We start from the raw sequence: 23,425 nt of genomic DNA, 5'->3' as shown, positions 1-23,425 counted from the left end.
CTACAATTTACTGAAGTTGGTTTAAAAAAACTATCTGGCTGTTTTTTCATCTGAGCAATCAGGGTCTCAATGTTAACCTTAAGCTCTGCCTACAAAAATTCTGTCTATCCAATGAGAAACGTTATACTTTTTGTGGTGGGGCAATGTTTTTAAAGTTTGCAACGTAACACAGACACAAAAAAGTCTCACGCTAAAACTTGCAACTGGTGTGGTCCTTTTAGTGTTATCGTAAGATCTATCCTGTTCTTCTGGAGGGCTCTAGCTTTTAACATGGGCTGGGGGGGGGGGGGGGGGTAGGGCCTTCCAGCTTAACACGGTTCTGCTCTCGGCTTCTGTTCTCGTTTCTCCCCTCGGAACTGCGTCTGTCTCACGGTGGGAAGGTATGACATGCATTTAGGCATTCTTGTGTTAGTGGTATTCCATTTGCTCACTCGTTACTAGTATTACTTTGGTTAATTTAATGTCACAATCTATTCCGAGCTATGTGACATACTACTGGATTTGCTTATCATGTCAGGGTTTTCATGGAAGGTGTTGGATTTGTCTGACACCTTACAGTTTGTTTGTGAGAATCTGTGTATGAGGTCAGGGCGACTTGCTAATATGCGGCGGCCATAATGTTGCTAGTCTCGGCTGTAGCTTCATCGTATGCTTCATGTCTACGGGCAGTGGGTGGGAGTCTTAGTAGGCTTAGTAACATGCGCCTTTCAGTCTGACAATGTCTTTCAGTTTTCGTTTGTGACATACAGGCTAAGAGCAGCCGCATGCTCTAAAAGGGGACGTACAAATGTTTTGTATGTGTTTATCGCTGTTTTATCATTGCAGCCATGGAATTATCCCCAGAGCCTGTCTTATTAGGGACTGACGTTGCCTAGTTTTGTTTAATGTTCGTTTGATGTATTCGTCAAAATTTAAGTTCTTATCTAGAGTCAACCTAGGTGTTTCGCTTTGTCGGTCATGTTTATTTTGGTTCCCCACATCGTGAGTGTGATGTTTTCTGGGTATTTTTTCGTCTTTTTGGGTATGTTGCGATGTTTACACGGGATTAGTTTTGTTTGGTTCGGGTTTGCTTTTAAACGCCATTTATGCATCCGCTCTTGTTGTTTCATGCTGTACGTTATTGTTTCTCGGCTGATGGAGGGTGTTGAGCCGGCCGGAGTGGCCGAGCGGTTCTAGGCGCTGCAGTGTGGAACCGCGCTACCGCTACCGTCGCAGGTTCGAATCCTGCCTCGGGTATGGATGTGTGTGATGTCCTTAGGTTAGTTAAGTTTAAGTAGTTCTAAGTTCTAGGGGACTGATGAACTCAGAAGTTTAGTCCCATAGTGCTCAGAGCCATGTGAAACATTTTTGAGGGTGTTGAGTTGAGTTGAACTTCTTATTTAAGTCTGGTGGTTGTATGTTTGGCCGTGGCGTATAATGAGTATAGCAGGGGGGATATTATTGCATCCTGCACTACCCTGCTTGTTGGAAGGAGAGGGAGAATGTTTCGTCCTTTACACGTACTTGAGATAATCTGTCTTATAGTATTCTTGGGAGAAAAGCCTAATTTTAGTAATTTGTATAGTAGACTGTTATGCCAAATCTTGTCGAATGCACGCTCGATGTCTAGAAAGACCGCGAGCGCGTATTGTGCCAGATTCTGATTGATTTAATCTGGAGCCTGATTAGAGATGCGGGGTTATTTGTAGTTCGTCTGTGTAATTGGTTACCCTATTGGTAATTATCTTCTCGAAGGTTTTTCGTGAGTACGTCTATTAAGAATATGAGGTGGTAGGATTTTGAGTCTGTTTCAGGTTTTCCCGGTTTGTGTATTATTATTGTTTTCGCTTTTTCTACACTTTGTGAGGATGATGTCATGCATCATCCTGTAGTTAAATAATCTCAACTACGGGTATAATTGTCATACGGGGGCATCTTCTGAGATAAAGTCTCTGAATACCATTTTCGCCTGGGGCAGGGTTTTTACTACACGTGATGACGTCTTCGACCTCTTTTTCAGTGATACGCGCGGTCGAGTTATATTCCCACCCCCTCAAGGCTGGCTGCACGTCAGCGGTCGCGGAGACGCTAGCGTCGGCGTCTGTGGTAGCGTTGGTGTAACTACTCTGTCTGCCCTGGTCTCCAGATCGTTTAGTTTCCTGAGAATCTTATAATTAAACCCACTGACTCTAATTGTATCTGGCGGGTCGCTTGAACTTGCACGCGCAACAATCTGATTGGCTAACTTGAAAGCTAATTAACTCGGAAACAGCGCAAACTATCAATTCTTTTCTTAACAAGTATTACCCACCGAAAACTACCTTGCAACATCATCAGAAGCCTTAGCAACACCATCACAAGCTTTTCAGACTGTTTCTCACCAGTGAACTGTTGAACGGTGTTCACATTTAGTGGAATCACTGCCTTTATCGTTTGAATATGATTAGCTTGAGAGATGAATTTTTATCTGATAATAACGGTAAATGAACATCGGTGTTGGCGATCGATCCCTCAAGGGTCACATAGCCGCGTCACTCACAGATTACATGCTCTCAGTACAAAAGCTACAACATTCCACAATCAATACCTGAGCTTTTTAGAATTATCGTTTAGACTCATAATGGATTTTAGTGCAATTTTCTTTCCTCATAATGTGTGTATGTTTGTGTTACAGAGACACACCACACACACACACACACACACACACACACACACACACACACACACAGAGAGAGAGAGAGAGAGACAGCGACAGAGAGACAGAGAGAGAGAGAGAGAGAGAGAGAGAGAGAGAGAGAGAGAGAGAGAGAGACTCGTATAACCCACAGCCACTAAAGTCCATGTTTTCGTCTGCTAGAGTAGTAGCACACTGTATTGAGTAGTGAAAAGTGTGTCTTTAAACAGTACTTCGAGCATGGTGTCTAGTCAACTAATCAGGTTGCTTGGCGCTAGGATAGCCTCTTTTTGATAAAAGAAATAAGGGTCATGTGCCTAGAAAACGTGATTTTTCACAAACGTACGGGGCAGTTCATAAATACTTGTAAACCAAACATTATGTACCAGTTTCCGTTACATTATAATTAATTGCATTAACAGTATTGTATAGTTACTGAAATTAGTGAAAGAAATTAACCTACACCCTCTTAACAGTACATACAGTACAATACATTAGGCATGACAAAGCATGCAAAAAGGAAATTAATAGAACTACTACGATTTACATTGATTTAGTCTCAAACAGCATGAACAGTCATTGCAAATGGAAGGGAAGACTTACGGAAGTACGTGGCGGAACACGAGGTAAATAACTAGCATATCAGCTTAACCAGCGAATTGCAAGTCATCACGAGATTTCCTTCTTCTGGGGATCCAGAGACAAAATTAATGGAACTACTGTGAACGTCAACGGCACTTAAATCAAGTATGGACTTTAAAATATTTAGAGACAAACAAAGAAAAACGCTTGTTTTTTACGGAGCAACAGTTCATAATAGTGATGCACAATTCTCAACTTAAATACGGGGTATCCTGTACAAAACGGGACGGGTGGCAACCCTAATTGGCTCTGACAATGGGAACTCCCCACCGCACCCGCCTGAGGTTTAGTGGTAAAATGGCTAGTGGATAGCCAGTCAAAAACTGAACACAGATCAAGCATGAAAACAGGAAGAAAGTGTACTGAACTGAGAAAAGAGAAGCAGAAAAGAAACAGTGAACGGCCCAAACATGATACGTGCAACATCGATCAAACTGCAAGAATCACGTTGTTGTACTTCTCTGGTCACAGTGATGGACTGCTTGTTTTCAAATCTCACTAGTGCCCTACTATTTTTTTTCTCAAAATTCTGACTTTCCATCCGATCACTGATCTGTCTGTTCTCCTTCTGTACGCTTGACAGTTGTCATACTATACATTGGTCATAGAGTATGAGTCATGTGGTACGAATATACATACTACCGTCGCAAGTAAATGTTATGAATACTGAGAGTAGGCGACATGCCGCGTAGACCTCTCACAGAAATGAAAACAACAAACAAACGGATGTGAACTAGGTTACAACAAAGGAATTCAAGAGACGGAACTTCCAAAACGGAACAAAAGGGTCATAACATGTGGTACTTGTATAGAACAAATATGAGGAGGTACATGCGTCTGGATGTCCCTTTCTTACTCCTCGCTGTTGCAAACGGACGTTAACTACGACACAGACCAAATCTGAATTGAGCCAACTGACACATCAATGATCAGACTAACAATTCATAATTTTGTCGGAAAAAAGAAAAATAATGGGCACTAGGGAGATTTGAACACTCTTCGCTGTCCAATACCGTGACCACATAACCTCGATATCATGCATATTTATGTGCCTCGACGTTGCAGCTCTTGAGTTTGGACCGTTCACTATTTCGATTTTGCTTCTTTTTTCACAGTTCAGTACACTTTCTTCCCGTTTTCATTCTTGATCTTTGTTTAGTTTTTGACAGGATTTGTCCTGGGCTATCTTACCACTAAATCTGAGGGGACGAGATGTGGAATTTCCTTTGTGAGATTCCAGTTCGATAGGGCAGCGTGGACAGCCAGCCTACTTCTGCTCTTCTTCTCAGCGAGAAGCTATGAACATCGTACTGCCTGTTGATGACTTGAATAATATGTCTGTTATGTATTACTTGCTCGCACGGCCCTGGCGTACTTCTATATTATACGATTTTCAAATTCATTTTTGAGATGTGCTTTGCACCTGCGTGTTCATGGAAGCAATGTTAGCTCAATGTTTAGTTTGTGTCTTTGCTTGAATATGATAGTCTCGGCCGGCCGCCGTGGCCGTGCGGTTATAGGCACTTCAGTCCGGAACCGCGTGACTGCTACGGTCGCAGGTTCGAATCCTGCCACGGGCATGGATGTGTGTGATGTCCTTAGGTTCGTTAGGTTGAAGTAGTTCTAAGTTCTAGGGGACTGATGACCTCAGATGTTGAGTCCCATAGTACTCAGAGCCATTTGAACCATTTTTATGATAGGATCAATACCTATTTTTCATTGTGTCATCCGAGCATATCATTTGCGTTGTACACTACTCTGCCGCTTCTAAATAATAAATGTTCATATGTGTTTGAAACCTTATGGGATTTAAACTGCTAAGGTCATCAGTCCCTAAGCTTACACACTACTTAACCTGAATTATCCTAAGGACAAACACACACACCCATTCCCGAGGGAAGACTCGAACCTCCTCCGGGACCAGCCGCACAGTGCATGACTGCAGCGCCCTTAGACCACTCGGCTAACCCCGGGCGGCGTCTGTATAATATTACGAGGATTAGAAAGCGTATGGTGTTATTTTTCTGCTTGCTAATATGAGTACTGTACAGCCATGTGGTGCGATAGGTGTGTTTTCTGAATAATGACTGAATATAAAGTTAGATAGCACGTGAATTTTTTTCTTACGAAGTCATTTTTCAATCTAATGATCTTTAATGTTGACGTGCACAAGTACTCATTTATGCTGTGTTCTTTCAAGCATCATGTACGAGTGCACCGTAACTGAAATGAACTGCTTTCAGCAGAATTAATCTTTCCAGGAACTGCCTTCAGCTGTCAAATTATTTACCGATTTTATGTGTAATTAAGAGCAAAATCAGATTAGTGCGATTCGCACTGAACTTCAAGACACTTGGCTGCAGCAATAAATGCTAAGGACTCTACTTTCAAATGAATCACTTTTTCTTTCGATACGTGTTAGAACATACTGTGTGCAGTTACATCTGCATTTTACGTGTTTTTCTTACAAGAATGGATGCTCGGTTACTGATAGGCTGTACTAGGACTGTTGATGATCTTGGTCGCAACTTGCCTTCATTAACTTTGTGTTAAGCGTCCCATTGTTGTTCCGTTGAGTATGTAAGTTTGCTCACTACCTCAATTTCATTAAATATAATGAGATACCTTTTTGTTCATTAATGGGTGAAATTTCATTGAAAGGGGAAAATTTTCAGGCCATTTATATTAGAGTCGTAACTTGCTATGTCTTCACAGATAAAGTTATTAGGTAGTGGCAGCTTTCGGGGTCTGTCTGTATTTGGTGGAGAGAGGAGAGGGCTTAGTGCCCAATAACCCATTCTTCAGGCAGAATACGCTGGCAATTCAATTAATAAAATTGTGAAATCACCTTACAAGTATAATATATAATAAATTAATCTGCGTTTTTCAACTGGATTGTTTTGTGATAAGGGTAGTCAAGGCAGTAACTTCAGACTATAATAGACGGCAAGAGCTTACATTTCGAAATTTTACCAGCTGCTGGAAATAAAGGGAGCAAAAAGTCGAAGTAAACTGGGAGGAACGTTGTGAACGTGATGGGAAACGGAGATGGACGTATAGCTGTGCATGAAATGACAGATGTAAAATCAACCTAAAAATTCAGAAAAAGGGAAAGTTCCGAACTAAATGTAGATAAAGGGACTGTATGTGTTAAAATGTTGTTGAAAGTAGTTGGATGTAATCGCACAGGGCAGGATCTAATTGCAGGAACAAAATATTTGAATCTTCTTTGTGCGAGGTGACTGAAGGGTTGGGATATGACACCCAACTTAAGTATATGCAAGCGTTGGGATTTGCGTATTACTTGTACAGCCCCGAGTAACGCTGTTGAGGGATTTGGAACATGGATGTTGAAAGAGATGTGAAGTCCCTTGATGTGGGTATATACGCCCCGGGACAACCAGGAAAAAGCGAGAATTTTTCAGAATCCGGGAATTTTTCATTGATTTAGTTTTCAGTTAAATTTTTGTAATTATGAGTGTTAAGAACTGATATTATAACAAAGCATTTTGCTTTAGCCTGCTACTGTACAATAATACTGCAGCAATAAAACACAAAAGAATAACACCAAAGAAGCATCAGTTGCAAAGGAAATGCGCCACTTTACAACATAACGCAGTACGCACAGAAGCGTCTGCGACACCAAATTGCGTCAAAATGTCAAACGTCCTAGGATGCAGACTAAGCTTTCGATGAGCGTGGACGTCGCAACTGTCAGCCGGCTGTTGTTGCCAAGCGGTTCTAGGCGCTTCAGTCCGGAACCGCACTGCTGCTACGGTCGCAGGACCGAATCCTGCCTCAGGCATGGATGTGTGATGTCCTTAGGTTAGTCAGGTTTACGTAGTTCTGAGTCTAGGGGACTGGTGACCTCAGATGTCAGGTCCCATAGTGCTTCGAGTCATTTGAATCATTTTTCATTTGTCACAACTGTTTATCTTTGTAACAGATCGCGAGAAAATATTGCGAATTTTAGCTTTAGAAGCGTTACTTTGAAGGTACATTATGTTAATGTAATGAAGTACGATGAATTTCTTAAAACATTGAGCGTTTGGCTATCATTCAAAAGTTAACATTTTGAGGACCAGCCACTTACCAAACTTTCAGCCAGATAGTGTCTCCCGGCCAAAACTCCATACGATCATTTCATATGCCATTATTTTTAGTGGCTCATTTGCGTTTGATCTATCTTAAAGCGCAACATGCGGTACAAAAGAGCGATATTACACGTGACAGCTTAGCTTTTCTTGTAACTATACTGTATGTGTAATACATCGAACCATTAACTTTTCCTATTAGTGTGTTTGCACTACTTAACAGATATGTTGCTATTGGTTGACCACATCACGTGTGCTACCTGCTATCTTTGGCTAGCGAGATCACGCGATGTTAGCTATAACTGGCTGACAAAAGCGATCAGTAACGATTTCAGTACTTTGCTCCATTTGATGGTATTCGTATTTGTACTTTCGTAATACGAAAATACGCAGTCTACGTGTCGCCGCGTATCAAAGATCTCTCCAAAACGCGTTGTGCTGGTAAATTTTAAACCGGTGCGCAAAACCTTTACAATTCAAGGTATTTGCAAAGTATATTGTCACTTAAAACGGAAAGAAATGTACTTTTACTCGGGGTATTGGGTATTTTCATCCGAGAAAAAGTGTGTTTTTTAACTGGGAATCCGGGAAGAATTCGAGATTTTTTTCCTACCCGTCTATACACACTTCACAGTTGCTTCGGTATTACGAGTCTATTTCAAGATTTGTTTTGTAAGGCATCTGAAGGCAAAATATGAGCCTCAGGCTACTGTTGATGCTACTTAACTGTTGCTAATGTAGTCGGCACGTGATGGCACAAAATTCGGTGGCAAAGTATTGTGATTAACCTTATCTCCTCCCATCCTCATATGATCACTTTGTTTACGTTTCGAGAAGAAAATTTTGAGAACCTGCCATCCTTGCTTGTTATATCATGAACAGGTCACGAGAAGCAATGTTCCTGCAAATCATGATTAGCAGTCCACTGTTACTGAATGCCTACTGAATTCTACTTAATTCAATGTCATTTTTATTGTAGATTAAACTATCTATTCAGCTGTTTTATCTCCACTAAATGTAGAACGTTATAACTTAGCGCGTAGTAACGAGAAAACACAGATTCCTACCTCCGAGTTTTAGCTGTGCAGTCCCTTGGGCCGCTTCTCCACCATTTGATACAACGCACTGGTACATGCCTTTGTCTGTCCGTTCCACATGCTCTATCTTCAGCGTCTGGAATCAGAAAACATTAAAAGGAGAATGAAGTCAATTGGGTATATCACTAAGAAGAAATATGTTTCGAGAATACTTTAGTAAGTTTAACAAATGTTAAAATATTATACTAATGCTTACAATTGTGTCACGCTGCAACGCTTTCCATTTTATAACATTATTTATATCTTTACAGTTAGAGATGAATAGAGGTAGAGAACAATTCTGGAAATCCGGGAGTTTCCTGAGCAAAAACTGACGTTATTTCAGCATCTTTTAGAAAACACGAAGACATTTCAGGAGATAAAGATGCGAACATTATTGTTCCTTTTTACATAGGCCACGAAAGGTACTGATACTAGACTGATCGAAAGCAACTTTATGTTGCTAATGTCATACAGAGTCCCGCAACGAACTTGTAACTTCATACTAGTTACCTGCCCGGGAGACATCACGAACTCTCGGCTCCATCCGGGGGCCAAAGGAAATAAGTATACCAACTGAAAGGTAGTCTGCCAACTAAAGGTCTTAACTTCGTGACGTATTATCGTCAGCTTGCATGTATTTAAACGCGCAGTTAGGAATTATTAAACTGGTCTGAAATAGTAAGTCGCTCCCCACCGGAGACGGTCGCTGGAACTCGTACCGTTGACTTTGTTTCCGACACATTTCGGTAGGCTGTGTGTTTATCTTTGTACGATGACTTGTCAGTGTGTGGTATGAAGTGCTCTGTGTAATTGTACTTGTGTACTCAGCAGTGAAGTTATTTACTCCTGAGGAACTCGCAGTTCGTGACAGGGACGGTGACTTCTGTACCCATCAGCGAGGAGATTCCTCAGATGTACGTTCTCGTTGGTTGTTACTGTTGTCCGACATTGAATTGGCGACAGGTTTATGTGTTGTGATCTCTCTAACCGCTGATATTATGTGTGCGTTTTTAGGTGACAGTTTTAGGTGGAGGTTTTCCGAACCATGATTGCGTAAGGTACTGGCAGAGGTCAGACCTCAACTTTCACATTTGAGATACTGGCAGCCACAGCAAACAATTGCTTTTCGGCAGTTACCGAACGCTTTGTGATTTGGCTGTAATCTGTGCTGTGTGTTGATTGTTGTTTTCTTCCGTTCTTTTGAAGAAAGTGAAGAGACTAACTATGAACCATGATGGGGTTCGAGGATGACCCTAACAACACTAGAAGGAAACTTTCTGGCGAATTAAAACGATGTCCCGAACTCGAGACCTTTCCCTTTGGCGGGCGAGTGCTCTACCTACCGAACTATCCAAGTACTACTCAAGAGCCCTCCTCACAACTATACTTTCGCCAGGACCTTGTCTCATTCTGGAAACACAAAAGGAATTAACGATCCCAGTGCCTGTATATCAGTTATGCCTTCGCAGCAGCGCAGAGCACGGACGTGGGCTGCCAGCCCTGCGAGTGGCAGACGGGACTTGTTCCTCTACGCCGGTCCTCCCACCTCGGACGGTCTAACAAGAGAACATCACCAACTCCACCTCATATTTTATGGAGAAAAAATATTCTTTCAAGGTAACATCCACAGTAGTCGATCCCCGAGCGAAATATGGTCCATAATTTTGATAGTAAGCAGTTATGACCTAAAAGTACAGTTTTCAAACATTCGCGCGTACCTGTTGTTTGTCAGTCGCTCTGTCCCTGTGCAGCCGTGTAATTCTCGAGTCCTAAGGACTGTACAACAGTGTGAGTAAGACGTTTCTGTTCATAATGTCGTTGCAACCAACCGATTTACCCATTAATTTTATACGACATCAATTCCCAATAAAAGTTATGTAGGCAATAGCAAGACTCAAGAGGAGGCCGACAGAGAGGAGGCAGGAGGTGTAAATGGACTGAGATAGGGGAAAGGACGAGAGGGTCCGAGTAAGGAATGAGGAAGATAATGACACAGGGAGAGGAAGGGGGGAGGGGGGAGTTGAATGGCCTTCACGTAGTCGTCACTTATTTCTTTTTCGCGTAAAATAACGAGATTTCAAAACACGTTTAGCAGACGTGGCCACCTCCTCTCGTCTTCCCTCGTCATCTATGTAGTGGGCAGTGGTTGCCACTCTGCGCTACCGTCTACGCGCTCGGGCATATGGCGGCTGCCATGGTGCGAAGCGAGTGAGAAACTCACCAGGGTTTAAAAAGCTGTGCTTTCACGTCATCAAAACTGCGAAGTATCGAAATTATGTAATAATATGGATGATCTACAGCCGTCCTTACGATGTTATTTATTGTATGGTTACCAGTTTCTGTGCTTCAGTGCGCCATCTTCACGCCTTAATCGACGCTGAGGGCGTTGACATCAATCGTATACACGATTCATCAGTGGCCAACATCTATAAACTTATTTTCGCAAGTCTACCTGCAACAACGACGTTGTGTCTCCAGGTAATCTGCGAAAACCTGTTCATAGATTTTGACCTCTGAAGACTCGTGTGTACGACTGGAGTTAAGCCCTCAGCGTCAGTTGTGGCTTGAAGGTGGTGCACTGAAGCACCGAAACAGGTAGCCATATAATAAATAACATCGTAAGGACGGCTGTAGGTGTACCATTTCATTATGTAAGTGAACGGTCGAACTCCCTCAAAATTCCAATCAAAAGGTTGGACATACAAAAACTATCAAAATTAGGGCCCAAACTTTCGCGACTGATATCTTACGAGTGTGCTCTTTTCTCCTTAAAATATGAGGTCAAGTCGATGATGTTCCCTTGTTAGTTCTGGTGTGTTGACGCTCGCGGAAACTGCAGTGTAGTGTCTGCACCAGTGGCGATGTCGACGTCGACTCTTACTATCACCAGTTGTCGGTGGCAACTGACAGTAGATTGCTCAAATCGAAGCACCTAAGGTACTAATTTAACACAGCGGCGCATGAAAAGCCCATTGCACGCACCTATTTGGCAGTGTAGTGTCTCATGCGTCGAAGACCAACAGACTAGCAACGATCAAGTGCAGCGACATTGCACGTAGTCTTCATCGAACGCTCAATTGTGTTGTCGTCGGCTAGTATAAAGTCTGGCGACTTTTCAGCCACTGGACACGGCAGACTGTTCTGTTCGTCATAGCGATTCGTCATAGCGACAGGAGCATTCTGCCTCCAAAACAGCACCTATCTGTAATTACATCATTCATGAGTGCGAAGAGACTTTTCTCTTGCTAAGATGATCCACTTTTCTGAATAGTCCAAGTTTCGTTCGTAAAATAAATTAACGGGGCAAAAAATTGGCATGGTGAGAGACTTTTAGTTAGCAGTATGCTAATAGATGGAGTGTGTGAGTGTTCATTGAATCTTGCGTAGTTTACAAGTGACTTTAAATAATTCTTCGGTCATTTTTTGTGTTTTGGTTCCTTACTCTGCCCAAAACCAGCGCTGTGTTTGAAATAAAGTAGTGTTATGCCAATTCGGAGAGTGAATACGAAGTTGAATTTCGTCTCTTTGAGACATTACCATAGTTCGAATTAAAAAAGCGAAATTGATGCCGATATCTTTGTAATTAATATAGCTATGACAGGAGAATACAGCCCGTTAGTGAGGACTTAATAAAGCTCACCTGAGTGAAAACATAATTATAATATCTTAAACGGTTTCAGACAGCTGAAGCACTGTGTGTAATTTTATTGTGGGCTGAATCTAAAGTCAGTTATTCATGAAAAATAAAAGCTTTATTACAATATAAATGTCTTCCATTTCTGCACATACAGTCCTTTTTCTCTTTGTTCATTTAACTACCTCTGCCATTAAAGAGTATCATAATTTATTTAATTAAATTGTAAAAAAACTGAATTTGGTACATAAGGTTAACCCAGTGGACCACAAGATTGGCCCCTACATGGGTTGCTTACCTGTGTGCCAATCAGCTTACCTGTGTTCCAATCAGGCGCACACGACTTGAAGGTGTGACGAGACGTCCGTCCTTGAGCCATGTTACGGATTGCTTTGGATGACCATCTGTCGTGCAGTTGAACAGGGCAGCTTTCCCCGCATCAACAGTCTGCACTTCCGGACTGATATACGCTGACAGCGGTTCTGTGAAAAGGTGCAACGAGCATTAGAGGGGAAGGTGCATTGAAGGAAGAGATTTGTTACAACATTGGTGGAAATGACGGAAATGCGAATCCTTGTTCTTGTGTAGCCAGTCCGCTGGAAACATGAGCGTTCGTAAGATTGAGCGCAGATTCTTTTAGTCCATCTTAAAACAGATATGCCACGACTTCTATCTCTTACCAGTATTAAATCTATCGTTGTTCATTATGCAGTGGGGCGTTATCAAGTTTCAGAATACGGCATCATATCCTCCTGAAAACTTAAAAGAACCCAGCAGTAGATCAGAAGTAAACAATGTAGACTATCACTCGCAAGGAACTATGTACTTTTCCAAACAATAATGGTCGATTACGTATCTCCCATAAAATGATACACGTAAAATATGGGTTACTGTGTTGTCAATTTATACTAACGTTCACCTGTGGCTCATGAGTTCAGTCGAACTTCTCCCGAGTTCGGCGTGACCATTGAGGTATACAGGGTGTTACAAAAAGGTATGGCCAAACTTTCAGGAAACATTCCTCACACACAAATAAAGAAAAGATGTTATGTGGACATGTGTCCGGAAACGCTTAATTTCCATGTTAGAGCTCAGTTTAGTTTCGTTCTTCCGCCTACGCTCAATGGAGCACGTTATCATGACTTCATACGGGATACTCTACCTGTGCTGCAAGAAGATGTACCTTTACAAGTACGACACAACATGTGGTTCATGCACGATGTAGCTCCTGCACATTTCAGTCGAAATGTTCGTACGCTTCTCAACAACAGATTCGGTGACCGATGGATTGGTAGAGGCGGACCAATTCCATGGCCTCCACGCTCTCCTGACCTCTACCCTCTTGTCTTTCATTTATGGGGGCATTTGAAAGCTCTTGTCTACGCAACCCCGGTACCAAATGTAGAGACTCTTCTTGCTCGTATTGTGAACGGCTGTGATACAATACGCCATTCTCCAGGCCTGCATCAGCGCATCAGTGATTCTATGCGACGCAGGGTGGATGCATGTATCCTCGCTAACGGAGGACATTTTGAACATTTCCTGAAACAAAGTATTTGAAGTCACGCTAGTACGTTCTGTTGCTGTGTGTTTCCATTCCACGATTAATGTGATTTGAAGAGAAGTAATAAAATGAGCTCTAACATGGAAAGTAAGCATTTCCGGAGACATGTCCACATAACATCTTTTCTTTCTTTGTGTGTGAGGAATGTTTCCTGAAAGTTTGGCCGTACCTCTTTGTAACACCCTGTATATGTTTCTAGTCTGCATTTGCTCTAGGTCGGTGATCGTGGTTTCGTTCCTCTCACGCTCTCCTGTACCTTGAGATGTCAAACCAGTATAAATATTTGTGTAAAGCTAAGGCGGCTGTAGTCTAGTTTGCAGAGAGAGGGCGTGATAGGACTGTACATATATTTTTTTCCGTGATTCAGATGACGAGTAGCACTTGTACTGTAATCTCTCAGCCAAATGTTGCAATCGAATGCTGTCACTCACAGTCCCAGTGGTCTAATCAATGTTGACCCCTGCAACTGACTTAGACTATGTGATTTTACCGTAGTCGAGGTACTAGCCGATACATTCAGTGACCTGCAAAAAGCTTGTGTCTGCACGACTCCAGAAGTGCAATGCCTCGTGGCGCGAATCTATAGGCCACGTCACGCTGTCTAGTGTATTCATCTTCGGCGGCCGATGTGGCCGAGCGGTTCTGGCGCTACATTCTGGAACCGCGCGACCGCTCCGGTCGCATGTTCGAATCGTGCATGGATGTGTGTGATGTCCTTAGGTTAGTTAGGTTTAAGTAGTTCTAAGTTCTAGGGGGCTGATGACCTCAGGAGGACATAATGCTCAGAGCCATTTATATTCATCTTCGACCAGAGGGCGTGGCTGGCATCATGATATGCCACGCCGGCAGCGGGCTCACACTCTTGAAGTTCGGCCGTCGGACAGAGACTCGCTGAAGAGCAGAGCCGATAGTAGGCCACAACTTTACTCCGTGTTGACTCGAGCAGCCTCGTGTTTTGGGCCGTGGATCGTCGCCGATGCCCTTCCTGGTGCCCGCGGGGCGTGCTGGCCGTGGCGGCTTGGATGGACGGGAGTGGGGCCTGCTAGGCGGAGGAAGCCACCTGGCGTTTACCGGCTTAACAGCGTTCTTGTGGGCAGCAGCTAGAAGCGGAAGAGTCCTTCCACTGGGAGGAAAGTGGCTCTTATACCGACGTCAACCTGTGCCCTCTTGTCGGACACTTATTATGGGTGAGTACGTTTCGGAACTTTCCCTGTGGTGAGGTCATTGTGCCGCACGTTGTGGCCCTGGGGCAAGACAGTTTGCTGTGTGACCAATTCCTTCAGTATTTTCAGTGGCTTTAACCGACGATGGGGTGTATTCTGCCTCTCGTGTTCCTACCTATTGTAAGTCTGACTTTCCAAGATTTAAAAAGAACTCAGTCTTTCTTCATGCGTTTCCGGTTTCCGTAATTAATAAGTTTTTTTGTGCGGTTGTGCTTCATTTGAATGGACTATTTACTAAGGACAACTTGTCAAAATCGGATGAGTAAATTCTGTTCCCTTTCTGTGTGTTGACGGGAGTTGCCGTCCTTATTTGTCACTGTAACTGACTGTACCATATGCCTCAAGTATAGTTAACACGGTGAAGCGGATGTATGTTTTCATTCCTCATTTACTGGTGTGGCATGCAAGTTATGTTTGGATTTAGATCGTTTGTTAAAGAAACTGATTATTGTTTGACCCAAATTATTTATTCTAATGGTAGCTTGGGTGCCTGTGTGTCGTTATTCAATTGCTGTCTCTAGAGAATCGTTTTAAACTAATTCAGAGTGTGCCCTCTGTTTATGGCGGGAGTGCTTCCATTTTCATTAAAACTGCTAGATTTTAAATCAGTTATAAGTATGTATTTAATTTGAGTGTCAAACTTGTTAAATGACTCAAGCAAACGCTCTAATTCTTGTTTGAGAGCAAATGCGTTCGCCAGAAATTTGACCTTTTGGTTATTAATCTTGGTGGATACTTAATTTGCCTTTTGAATCTGTTGGTCATTTGGTTAAGATGTGAATCTTGCTCGCTCTTTTAAATGGCATGGGCGTTGTTAAACCTCTTTTTGGCATTGATTGCGCTGAAGGATGAACTCAACAAGGTTTTAAAAAGGCGCTTGTCACCCATTGCCTGTTAACCTGATCAGTTGAATTTAAAGATTGCTTTTTAGAGAGGAAGGGTGTCTGTGTTCCTTGACCAGCCTACCTTTTGAAGCGTCCCGATTGGTTGCAGACGTCGGAGTTCAATTCCAGCTGGCATTAAATATTTGCGCTGTTAATTTCATATTATCAAGGAACTTAGTTATTACAATAAAGTGAACATAAAATTTATTTGTGTCACGAGTGGTCTTCAACCCCTGTTTGTCAAGTCCTTCCATTCCCAAGGCAACCAACCAGCGGGATGCGTTTCAATACACGCCTTTTTAGTTGGAGTACGTTGCAAGAATAGAGAGTACGTTGCAAGAATAGAGAAGCTTGTGCCTGTATTTACAGACGTCGATTTTCATTGGTCACTGCCCCCTGGACCTGTCATGCTCGTTGAGCGTTTCTACATTCCGAAGTTGTTTGGGGCTATAATTGCAAGAATTGCCGTATCCAACCTCCGTGAAATACACTCAACTTTCCGACTTCCGTTTTCGCGTATCCATACTACGCTTTGAGCTACTGAATCAACGCGGCGACAAAACACTTATTACATATAATTGTATCCGATAGTGTAAGACAAGGGATTAAACAGTTTAGTGAGCTTCGTACTAGTAAAGTGTGTGTAGAAACGTGCAGCATGGAGAACCCACCATGCGGACCCCCCACCACTAAGCCACAACACTTCGTGTCCTTAGTGTAGATCCACAGTAGCGTCCGACTAGGGATGGGGGTGGGAGGCACTCACTGGTGACGAGCAGAGAGGTGGAGGCTCGCTCGCTGCCCACGCTGTTGCTGACGACGCAGGTGTAGCGGCCAGAGTCCTCCAGCTGGGCGCTGCGCAGGTACAGGCTGCCGCCCACTTGGATCACGCGCTCGTCCATCACCACTGGAACGTTCTGCCCGCCCCGGCCTCGATACCACCTGCAGAGAAAGACGATAGACATGAGAGGGTAGCGTGTGTTGCATGACTTCATTTAAAATCCAACCATCTGAGATTTCTAAACACGATCTGGATAGTAGCGCCAGACCTATAGGTACCAGTACAGAAAATACTGCTGAAAGAAATGTTCAGTGTCAGAATTTTACCCTATCAGAATAGGGTAGAGTCATAAAGTCTTAATTATATAAACCAGGCTTCCCAACCAAAAGACCGCCGGATTCTATTTGATAAGACACAGGTACTGGCAGCCACAAGCGGTTGCTATGAAAGGTTATACTGAGAGACCATAGGAATTACTAAATTCCCGAATAATTTGAATCGGAAGGAGGAGGGTGTGAAGCTAACTGGCACATGGATTCCGGTGCAGAAGAAGTTGTGTAACAGACTTCCGCTATGGGGTAGCGGACGTCAGCAACTGACAATGGCCAGTTGCGCTCGAGCTTTCAAAACATGTGACGTTTACACCTCCGCGCGGGAGCCCACGGAAATGGGCTTTCACTTCAGTTAGTGGCGAGTCAGGGTATGCTTCGGGTTTCCGCGAAGGGTTCTTGAAGGGGACGAAACGTTGCGTTACACTAAGAAATGCATCCGACCACGGCATTAGAGCGCGGAATCCACAGAAATTATAAAAATGGATGTACTGATATATGTATGTGTCTTTATAGGTACGTACGTATGTCGCACATATCCTTCTAAACCACTTGACCGATTTCAACCAAACGTGTTACACATATCATTTACTATCTGGCAGGAATCACTGTTGGGCCAAGAACCACTCACCTGTCAACGGGTTTGGGATGAAAAAGCAGTGTAACCCACGACTCGAGCATACCGACCTCTTAGTTAAGGAGATATGAGGTCATAATCACTAAGTGCGTGAGGAACTACCGCCTCATGCGTAACGTTTTCATTCATTACTTCTATTCACAACACATCTGGCAGATAATAGGCACATATACCTCTGAATGTACCTGCAAAATTATATCATTTTACAGCACATAGTTTAGCAGATACGTCTTCATAAACATTGAGCTGTGTGAAAATGAAACTGCAGGGCGAAATTCGCTAGACATACAGGTGAAAAATGTGTACAACACGTGTGAAATGTGTTAAATACGTGTGAAATATATTTGATATGTGCTTATACGTGAAAAGCCACGGGTAAAGAGGCCATCCTACACCCTGGAAAGGTATCAAATGAATTGTCTCTGCATGAGCCTCTTCATGATATGGAATACCTCACAGCTTGATTTGTTTGCCTCTGGCACCACAGTTGTTGGTGGAAATGGTCTGTTACCGTAGATGTAAAGAAGAGAAGGAAAACACTGAGCAGCTGAGTGTGTTTGTGGCGGCCACAGTATACTATCCATACTTTGTTTTAACATTTCATTACGTTATTGGTACTTGACAGAGCCCCACATGCATGTTTGATACATTTAAGTGCCATATTTCAATGTATCTTTTCTTTTCTCTTCTTGTCCGATCAGTTGAATGTATGAATGAGAGTGTGCAAGGATTTCAGTGTGTAGATCTGTAGGAGTGTAGCAGTCTGCCACCTTATCAGAACAGCCAATTGTAGGAAACACGTACCAGGCAGCAAAGAGGTTTCTGTTTGCACTGGACGAATCTTTTGTATAGGTTGCCACCATAATAGGTGTTCCTCTGGCCACTGTCTTAGGTACGGGGAGCGGTTTTGGTTGGAAAGCGAATGCTCATGTAGAGTTCCGTGGGACGCGAGACGGGTGACGCCTACTGGCAGTAAGCGTGCCTTTTCGATGAGAAGTTAATGCTGTATTTTATGTAAGTTTTTCAAAGCTAGTCAAAGTAAATGATTCCTTTCATCGTTCATAGTTTATTATTGTGTGTGACACATTTTATTTGCTAATTCGCGAGTGTTAAATGCGTTAAAATCCAGGGACGGTGTTGGCTATTGTTCAGTTGAACTGTTGATCAAACACAGGGAGCCGTATTGAGCTTATTGTGATTCAGTCCATTTTGTTTAGTATCCCTTTCGCGAGAACATATATATTGCGTATGATTGCCCTGATTTTATGACTGAATTTTGTGCGGTTCGTCTCACTCGATAACTTTCTTTGTGCACACTTTTGTTTGTGAGACCACGTGGTCTTGGTCTAATGAGAATGTTTAAAGTGCCAAGGCCATAGTGATCTTCCGCTCCAGAATATCTGAACTAATTATGATTCTTAATTATGCTTCATTTTTATAGCAATTCACTTCAAATAGAAATTTTATTCATTTATCCTGCATGTTGAAATCAAGGGAACAGCTCTTCTTGCTACCCACGTGTGCTGTGGTGAAGGTTTTCAGTTCTTTTCCTCCCTGTTAGTCTCTCAAGTGTGTTTGAATGTATGTGTTCGTAATTAAACCATCGTTTGAACATTCCTCTTCCATAGATCATAGACCTTGCAGAGGACTCCGAAGCCAAGTTCTAGGCTTAATTAATATGCGACGTAATAGATTGCAGGCAACAGCAACCGTTATATAACTCACTGTAGTCGTTCATGTGTGCAATTTACCGATCTAATAAATGTTCTTTTGTCATACTTTTTGTTTACGCTCTCACTGCTAAAATTCCACTCCATGATTCATCCAGCTCTGATGTACGGCACTTCATACTGCATTCCATTTGCGTGACAGTTATATTGAGGCCACACTTTACCCCCAATATTCAGATTAGTTGTAAACATACCCCATAATTGTAAAAATACCCTTCACAGTCAAATTTGGTTCTCATACTAGGTACAATCTGGAAAGAAATACTGTAGGGTTAAGAACAACTAGCTCCCTATTTAGGTGAGTGTGATAACGTGGAAAGAGAATGGAAGACGAGGAGATGGACAAAATGTGACGTGGAAGGAGGAGATAAGTACATGTAGGAGGAGGAGGAGCAGAAGGACGGAGATAGGAAGGGGAAGATAGAGAGAGGGGAGAGGAGGTGATGATCAGAGAGAGGGGAGGAGGAAATGGAATTAGATGGACGAGGAGGAGGTGAACAGAAGGGAAGGAACAAATGGAAAGAGGGGGGGAGGAAGGAATGACTATAGAGAGGGGGAAGGAGGAGATGGACTAATAGAAGATGGGAGTAAACACATACCTGGGCAACGTCGGGTAGCCAGCTAGCATGTTAATAAATGTGACGTTCACGTCTGCAAAAGTTTACATTTTACAGTTAAGACTACATAACATTTAAGGCTTCTTCAATGCGAGAGCGGTGTTCGTATGCCATAAATAATAGTATTTTGCCCGAGAAAAGCAGGAGTTTGGGCTTCACAAAATTTCAACATACAATCGTTTTATGGATGGTTGGCGCCCAAATAGACAGATATGCACGAAGACAATAGCAGTGGGAGCCTAAGAGAGAGGAGATAGTGTTGGTCAGTGAGGTACAGTGGCAGTAAAAGAGAAAGGGAGATGGTTGGAGATAGCAGTGGGTGCAAAAGAGAGAGGAGAGTGGAAATGAAAAAGAGAGGGACTGGAGACCACAAATAGACTTGGGGGGGGGGGGGGGAGGAATCTGCCCATCTCCCCTCCCCCCCCCCCCAGCCCTCTCTCACTGACCTGCTCCCCAGACCACTGAGCTTTCACTAGAAAAAATTTTCTCTTTCCCCCATTCCATATACCTACGTGTAGGTGGTAAATTTTCCCCGTCTAGGGATCTAAAATCCAAGCAAACCATCTCCAAGAACATGTGTGGAGAGGAGACATTGGTGGTTGTGAAGAGAAAGAGAGCAAACTGTAAGTGAGAAAGAAAGAGAGAGTGGAAGTGAGAGAGAGAACGGAAGAAACGCAAAGACATTGGAATAGTAAGACACTGAAAGTGGCAGATAAGACAGTGGTATGGAAGAGCGAGAGAGGTGGATGAAGAACAGTGGCAGTGGGAGAGACCAAAAAGAGAAAGGGTGAGAGGGAGATGCTGAGTATGAAGGCGTCACTACAAAGAGAGACAAGAGGAAAAGGATTTAGAATGTTCTGTGTTAAGAGAGCGCGAATGTGTTCGCATGCTGAAATTTTTGGTGATGAAGGTGAATGAGAACTGAGGCAGTTGGTTCCACACTTTTCTGTCAGAGTGTTTTAAAGTGGATCGTACTCTCTTTTTTGTGTTCCAACAAGCATTTTCCATCTGGTTGATAATAAAATCGTAAATATTCGACCTGAGTTGCCGTCCCACAATGTCCGTACTGGGTAAGTTCGACGACCCCTGCGTAGGATCATACAAATGTTTATCTCAACAGGGATGTTTCTGTCTCAAGGAATCTGCTTACGTCTGGTAAGTACGTAATGCCACAGCCTATATTACGACTGTGCCATTTTCTGTGGTCTGTTCAGTATTCGCACCTTCTCAAACTCGAATGGCTGATACCTTACACGTGATTGTTTTGCACATAGTACGAAGGAATTCCGCTCACTTACGTGATATAGAATTGGTAACAAGCTGAACGCCATCAAGACTAAATACAGTCATTGTGCTCCCTGCCGCCGTTGGATAAGCAGCTGCAGCAGCAAGTCGTATAACCCTAGCTTACTTATTTGTTAGATAGTTTAATTAATTTCTTTGCGTGTTTTTGGGTACTTGCATTGTTTAATTCATATATTTCGGGCGCATTATAGTATTTGAGGGTTGTAGCATCGCGCCTTAGTACCTGAATAGTGCAAATTCGCGTAGTCGTCTGTCTTCTGTTTTTGTTTTGAACAGCCAGTGTCGGTTGGTCACAGTCATTGTGCTCCCTGCCGCCGTTGGATAAGCAGCTGCAGCAGCAAGTCGTATAACCCTAGCTTACTTATTTGTTAGATAGTTTAATTAATTTCTTTGCGTGTTTTTGGGTACTTGCATTGTTTAATTCATATATTTCGGGCGTATTATAGTATTTGAGGGTTGTAGCATCGCGCTTTAGTGTTATTTCGTAGATTCTTATTTAAATTGCGTGTGAGTTTCGTATAGGACGTGCAATTTCGAGTTTTAGTTACTGTAATCGTAGATTCAGCAGATTGTAGCGCAGTCGTTAGGCATTTGTACAGGTTAGTTATACATTCTTTGCGTGTTTCGCTTGCGTTATCTAGGCACGGACTCGTGTTTCAGTAACTGTTGTTCAACATCGATTAGAATGGACAGGGACTGCGATTGCTGTGTTCGGATGAGAGCTGACTTGGCATCCCTTCGCTCACAGCTGCAATCGGCGCTGACTTCGGTCTCGCAGCTTGAGGCTGTTGCCAATGGGCACCACTGTGGGGAGCCGGACTTGGGTATCACGGGGATGTCAACCTCGTCCCGTCTGTCCCCAGATCGGTCTGCCGCTGTGGTTGCCCCGGTTGCTGCCCGCAGTGGGGCTGAGCCCTCGCCTGTGGTTGATTGGGAGGTCGTTCCAAGGCGTGGCAGGCAGCGAAAGGTGTCCCCGGAGGCTGATCAGAAAGCCTCCCCGGTGCGTCTGACAAACCGGTTTCAGGCACTGTCTCTGGCTGAGCCAGATGCATCTGCCTGCCCTGTTTCAGAGGATCATTCTCAGCCTTCAAGGTCCGGGCAATCGCAGAGGGTGGGCTTACTGGTAGGGATACGGCGGCTAAGGAGGGGAAGAAATCCAGTGTGCACTCCGTGTGCATTCCGGGAGGAGTCATTCCTGATGTGGAAAGGGTCCTTCCGGATGCCATGAAGAGCACAGGGTGCAGCCAGCTGCAGGTGGTGGCACATGTCGGCACTAATGACGTGTGTCGCTTTGGATCTGAGGAAATTCTCTCTGGATTCCAGCGGCTATCTGATTTGGTGAAGGCTGCCGGTCTTGCTTACGAGATGAAGGCAGAGCTCACCATCTGCAGCATCGTTGACAGAACCGACTGCGGACCTTTGGTGCAGAGCCGGGTGGAGGGTCTGAATCAGAGGCTCAGACGGTTTTGCGACCGTATTGGCTGCAGATTCCTTGACTTGCGCCATAGGGTGGTGGGGTTTCGGGTTCCGCTGAATATGTCAGGAGTTCACTACACTCAGCTGGCGGTTACACGGGTAGCGGAGGCTGTGTGGCGTGGACTGGGCGGTTTTTTAGGTTAGAAGGCCTCGGGAAAGTGCGGGATGGGCTGCAATGTCAAAGGGTGCTTGGACGTGCTTGGATCAAGGAACAGTCGGAATTATAGTTGTAAATTGTTGTAGTTGCGCTGGAAAAGTCCCTGAGCTTCAAGCGCTAATAGAAAGCACAGAAGCTGATATCGTTATAGGTACAGAAAGCTGGCTAAAGCCTGAAATAAGTTCTGCAGAAATTTTTACGAAGTCTCAGACGGTGTTCAGGAAAGATAGATTAGGCAGAATCGGTGGTAGAGTGTTTGTGTGTCTCAGTAGTGGTTTATCTTGTAGTGAAGTCGAAGTAGATACTCCCTGCGAATTGGTATGGGTGGAGGTTATACTTAACAGCCGAATTAAGTTAATAATTGGCTCCTTCTACAGACCCCCAGACTCCGATGATACAGTTGCGGAACAGTTCAGAGAAAGTTTGAGTCTCGTAACAAATAAATACCCCACTCATACGGTTATAGGTGGTAGGGACTTCAACCTACCCTCGGTATGTTGGCAAAAATACTTGTTCAAAACCGGTGGTAGGCAGAAAACGTCTTCCGAGATTGTCCTAAATGCATTCTCCGAAAATTATTTCGAGCAGTTAGTCCACGAACCCACGCGAATTGTAAATGG

At 43.5% G+C, this 23,425-nt stretch overlaps 1 protein-coding gene across 1 annotated transcript in view; it reads right to left on the bottom strand.

Moving 5' to 3' along the window:
- Positions 1 to 8,247, bottom strand: part of LOC126335916 (Down syndrome cell adhesion molecule-like protein Dscam2) — a 217,596-nt gene extending 209,349 nt beyond the window's left edge. Inside the window, exon 1 of the mRNA XM_049999389.1 lies at positions 8,241 to 8,247. Within this exon, the coding sequence (XP_049855346.1) occupies positions 8,241 to 8,247 (7 nt within the window). The remainder of the gene's footprint in view (positions 1 to 8,240) is intronic.
- Positions 8,248 to 23,425: the final 15,178 nt, after the last annotated feature.

This window comes from Schistocerca gregaria, chromosome 2 (assembly GCF_023897955.1).
Source record: "Schistocerca gregaria isolate iqSchGreg1 chromosome 2, iqSchGreg1.2, whole genome shotgun sequence".
Lineage (NCBI taxonomy): Eukaryota > Metazoa > Arthropoda > Insecta > Orthoptera > Acrididae > Schistocerca > Schistocerca gregaria.
Note: the sequence above shows the minus strand (reverse complement) of the source record. Positions and strands in the feature narration are given on the sequence as shown.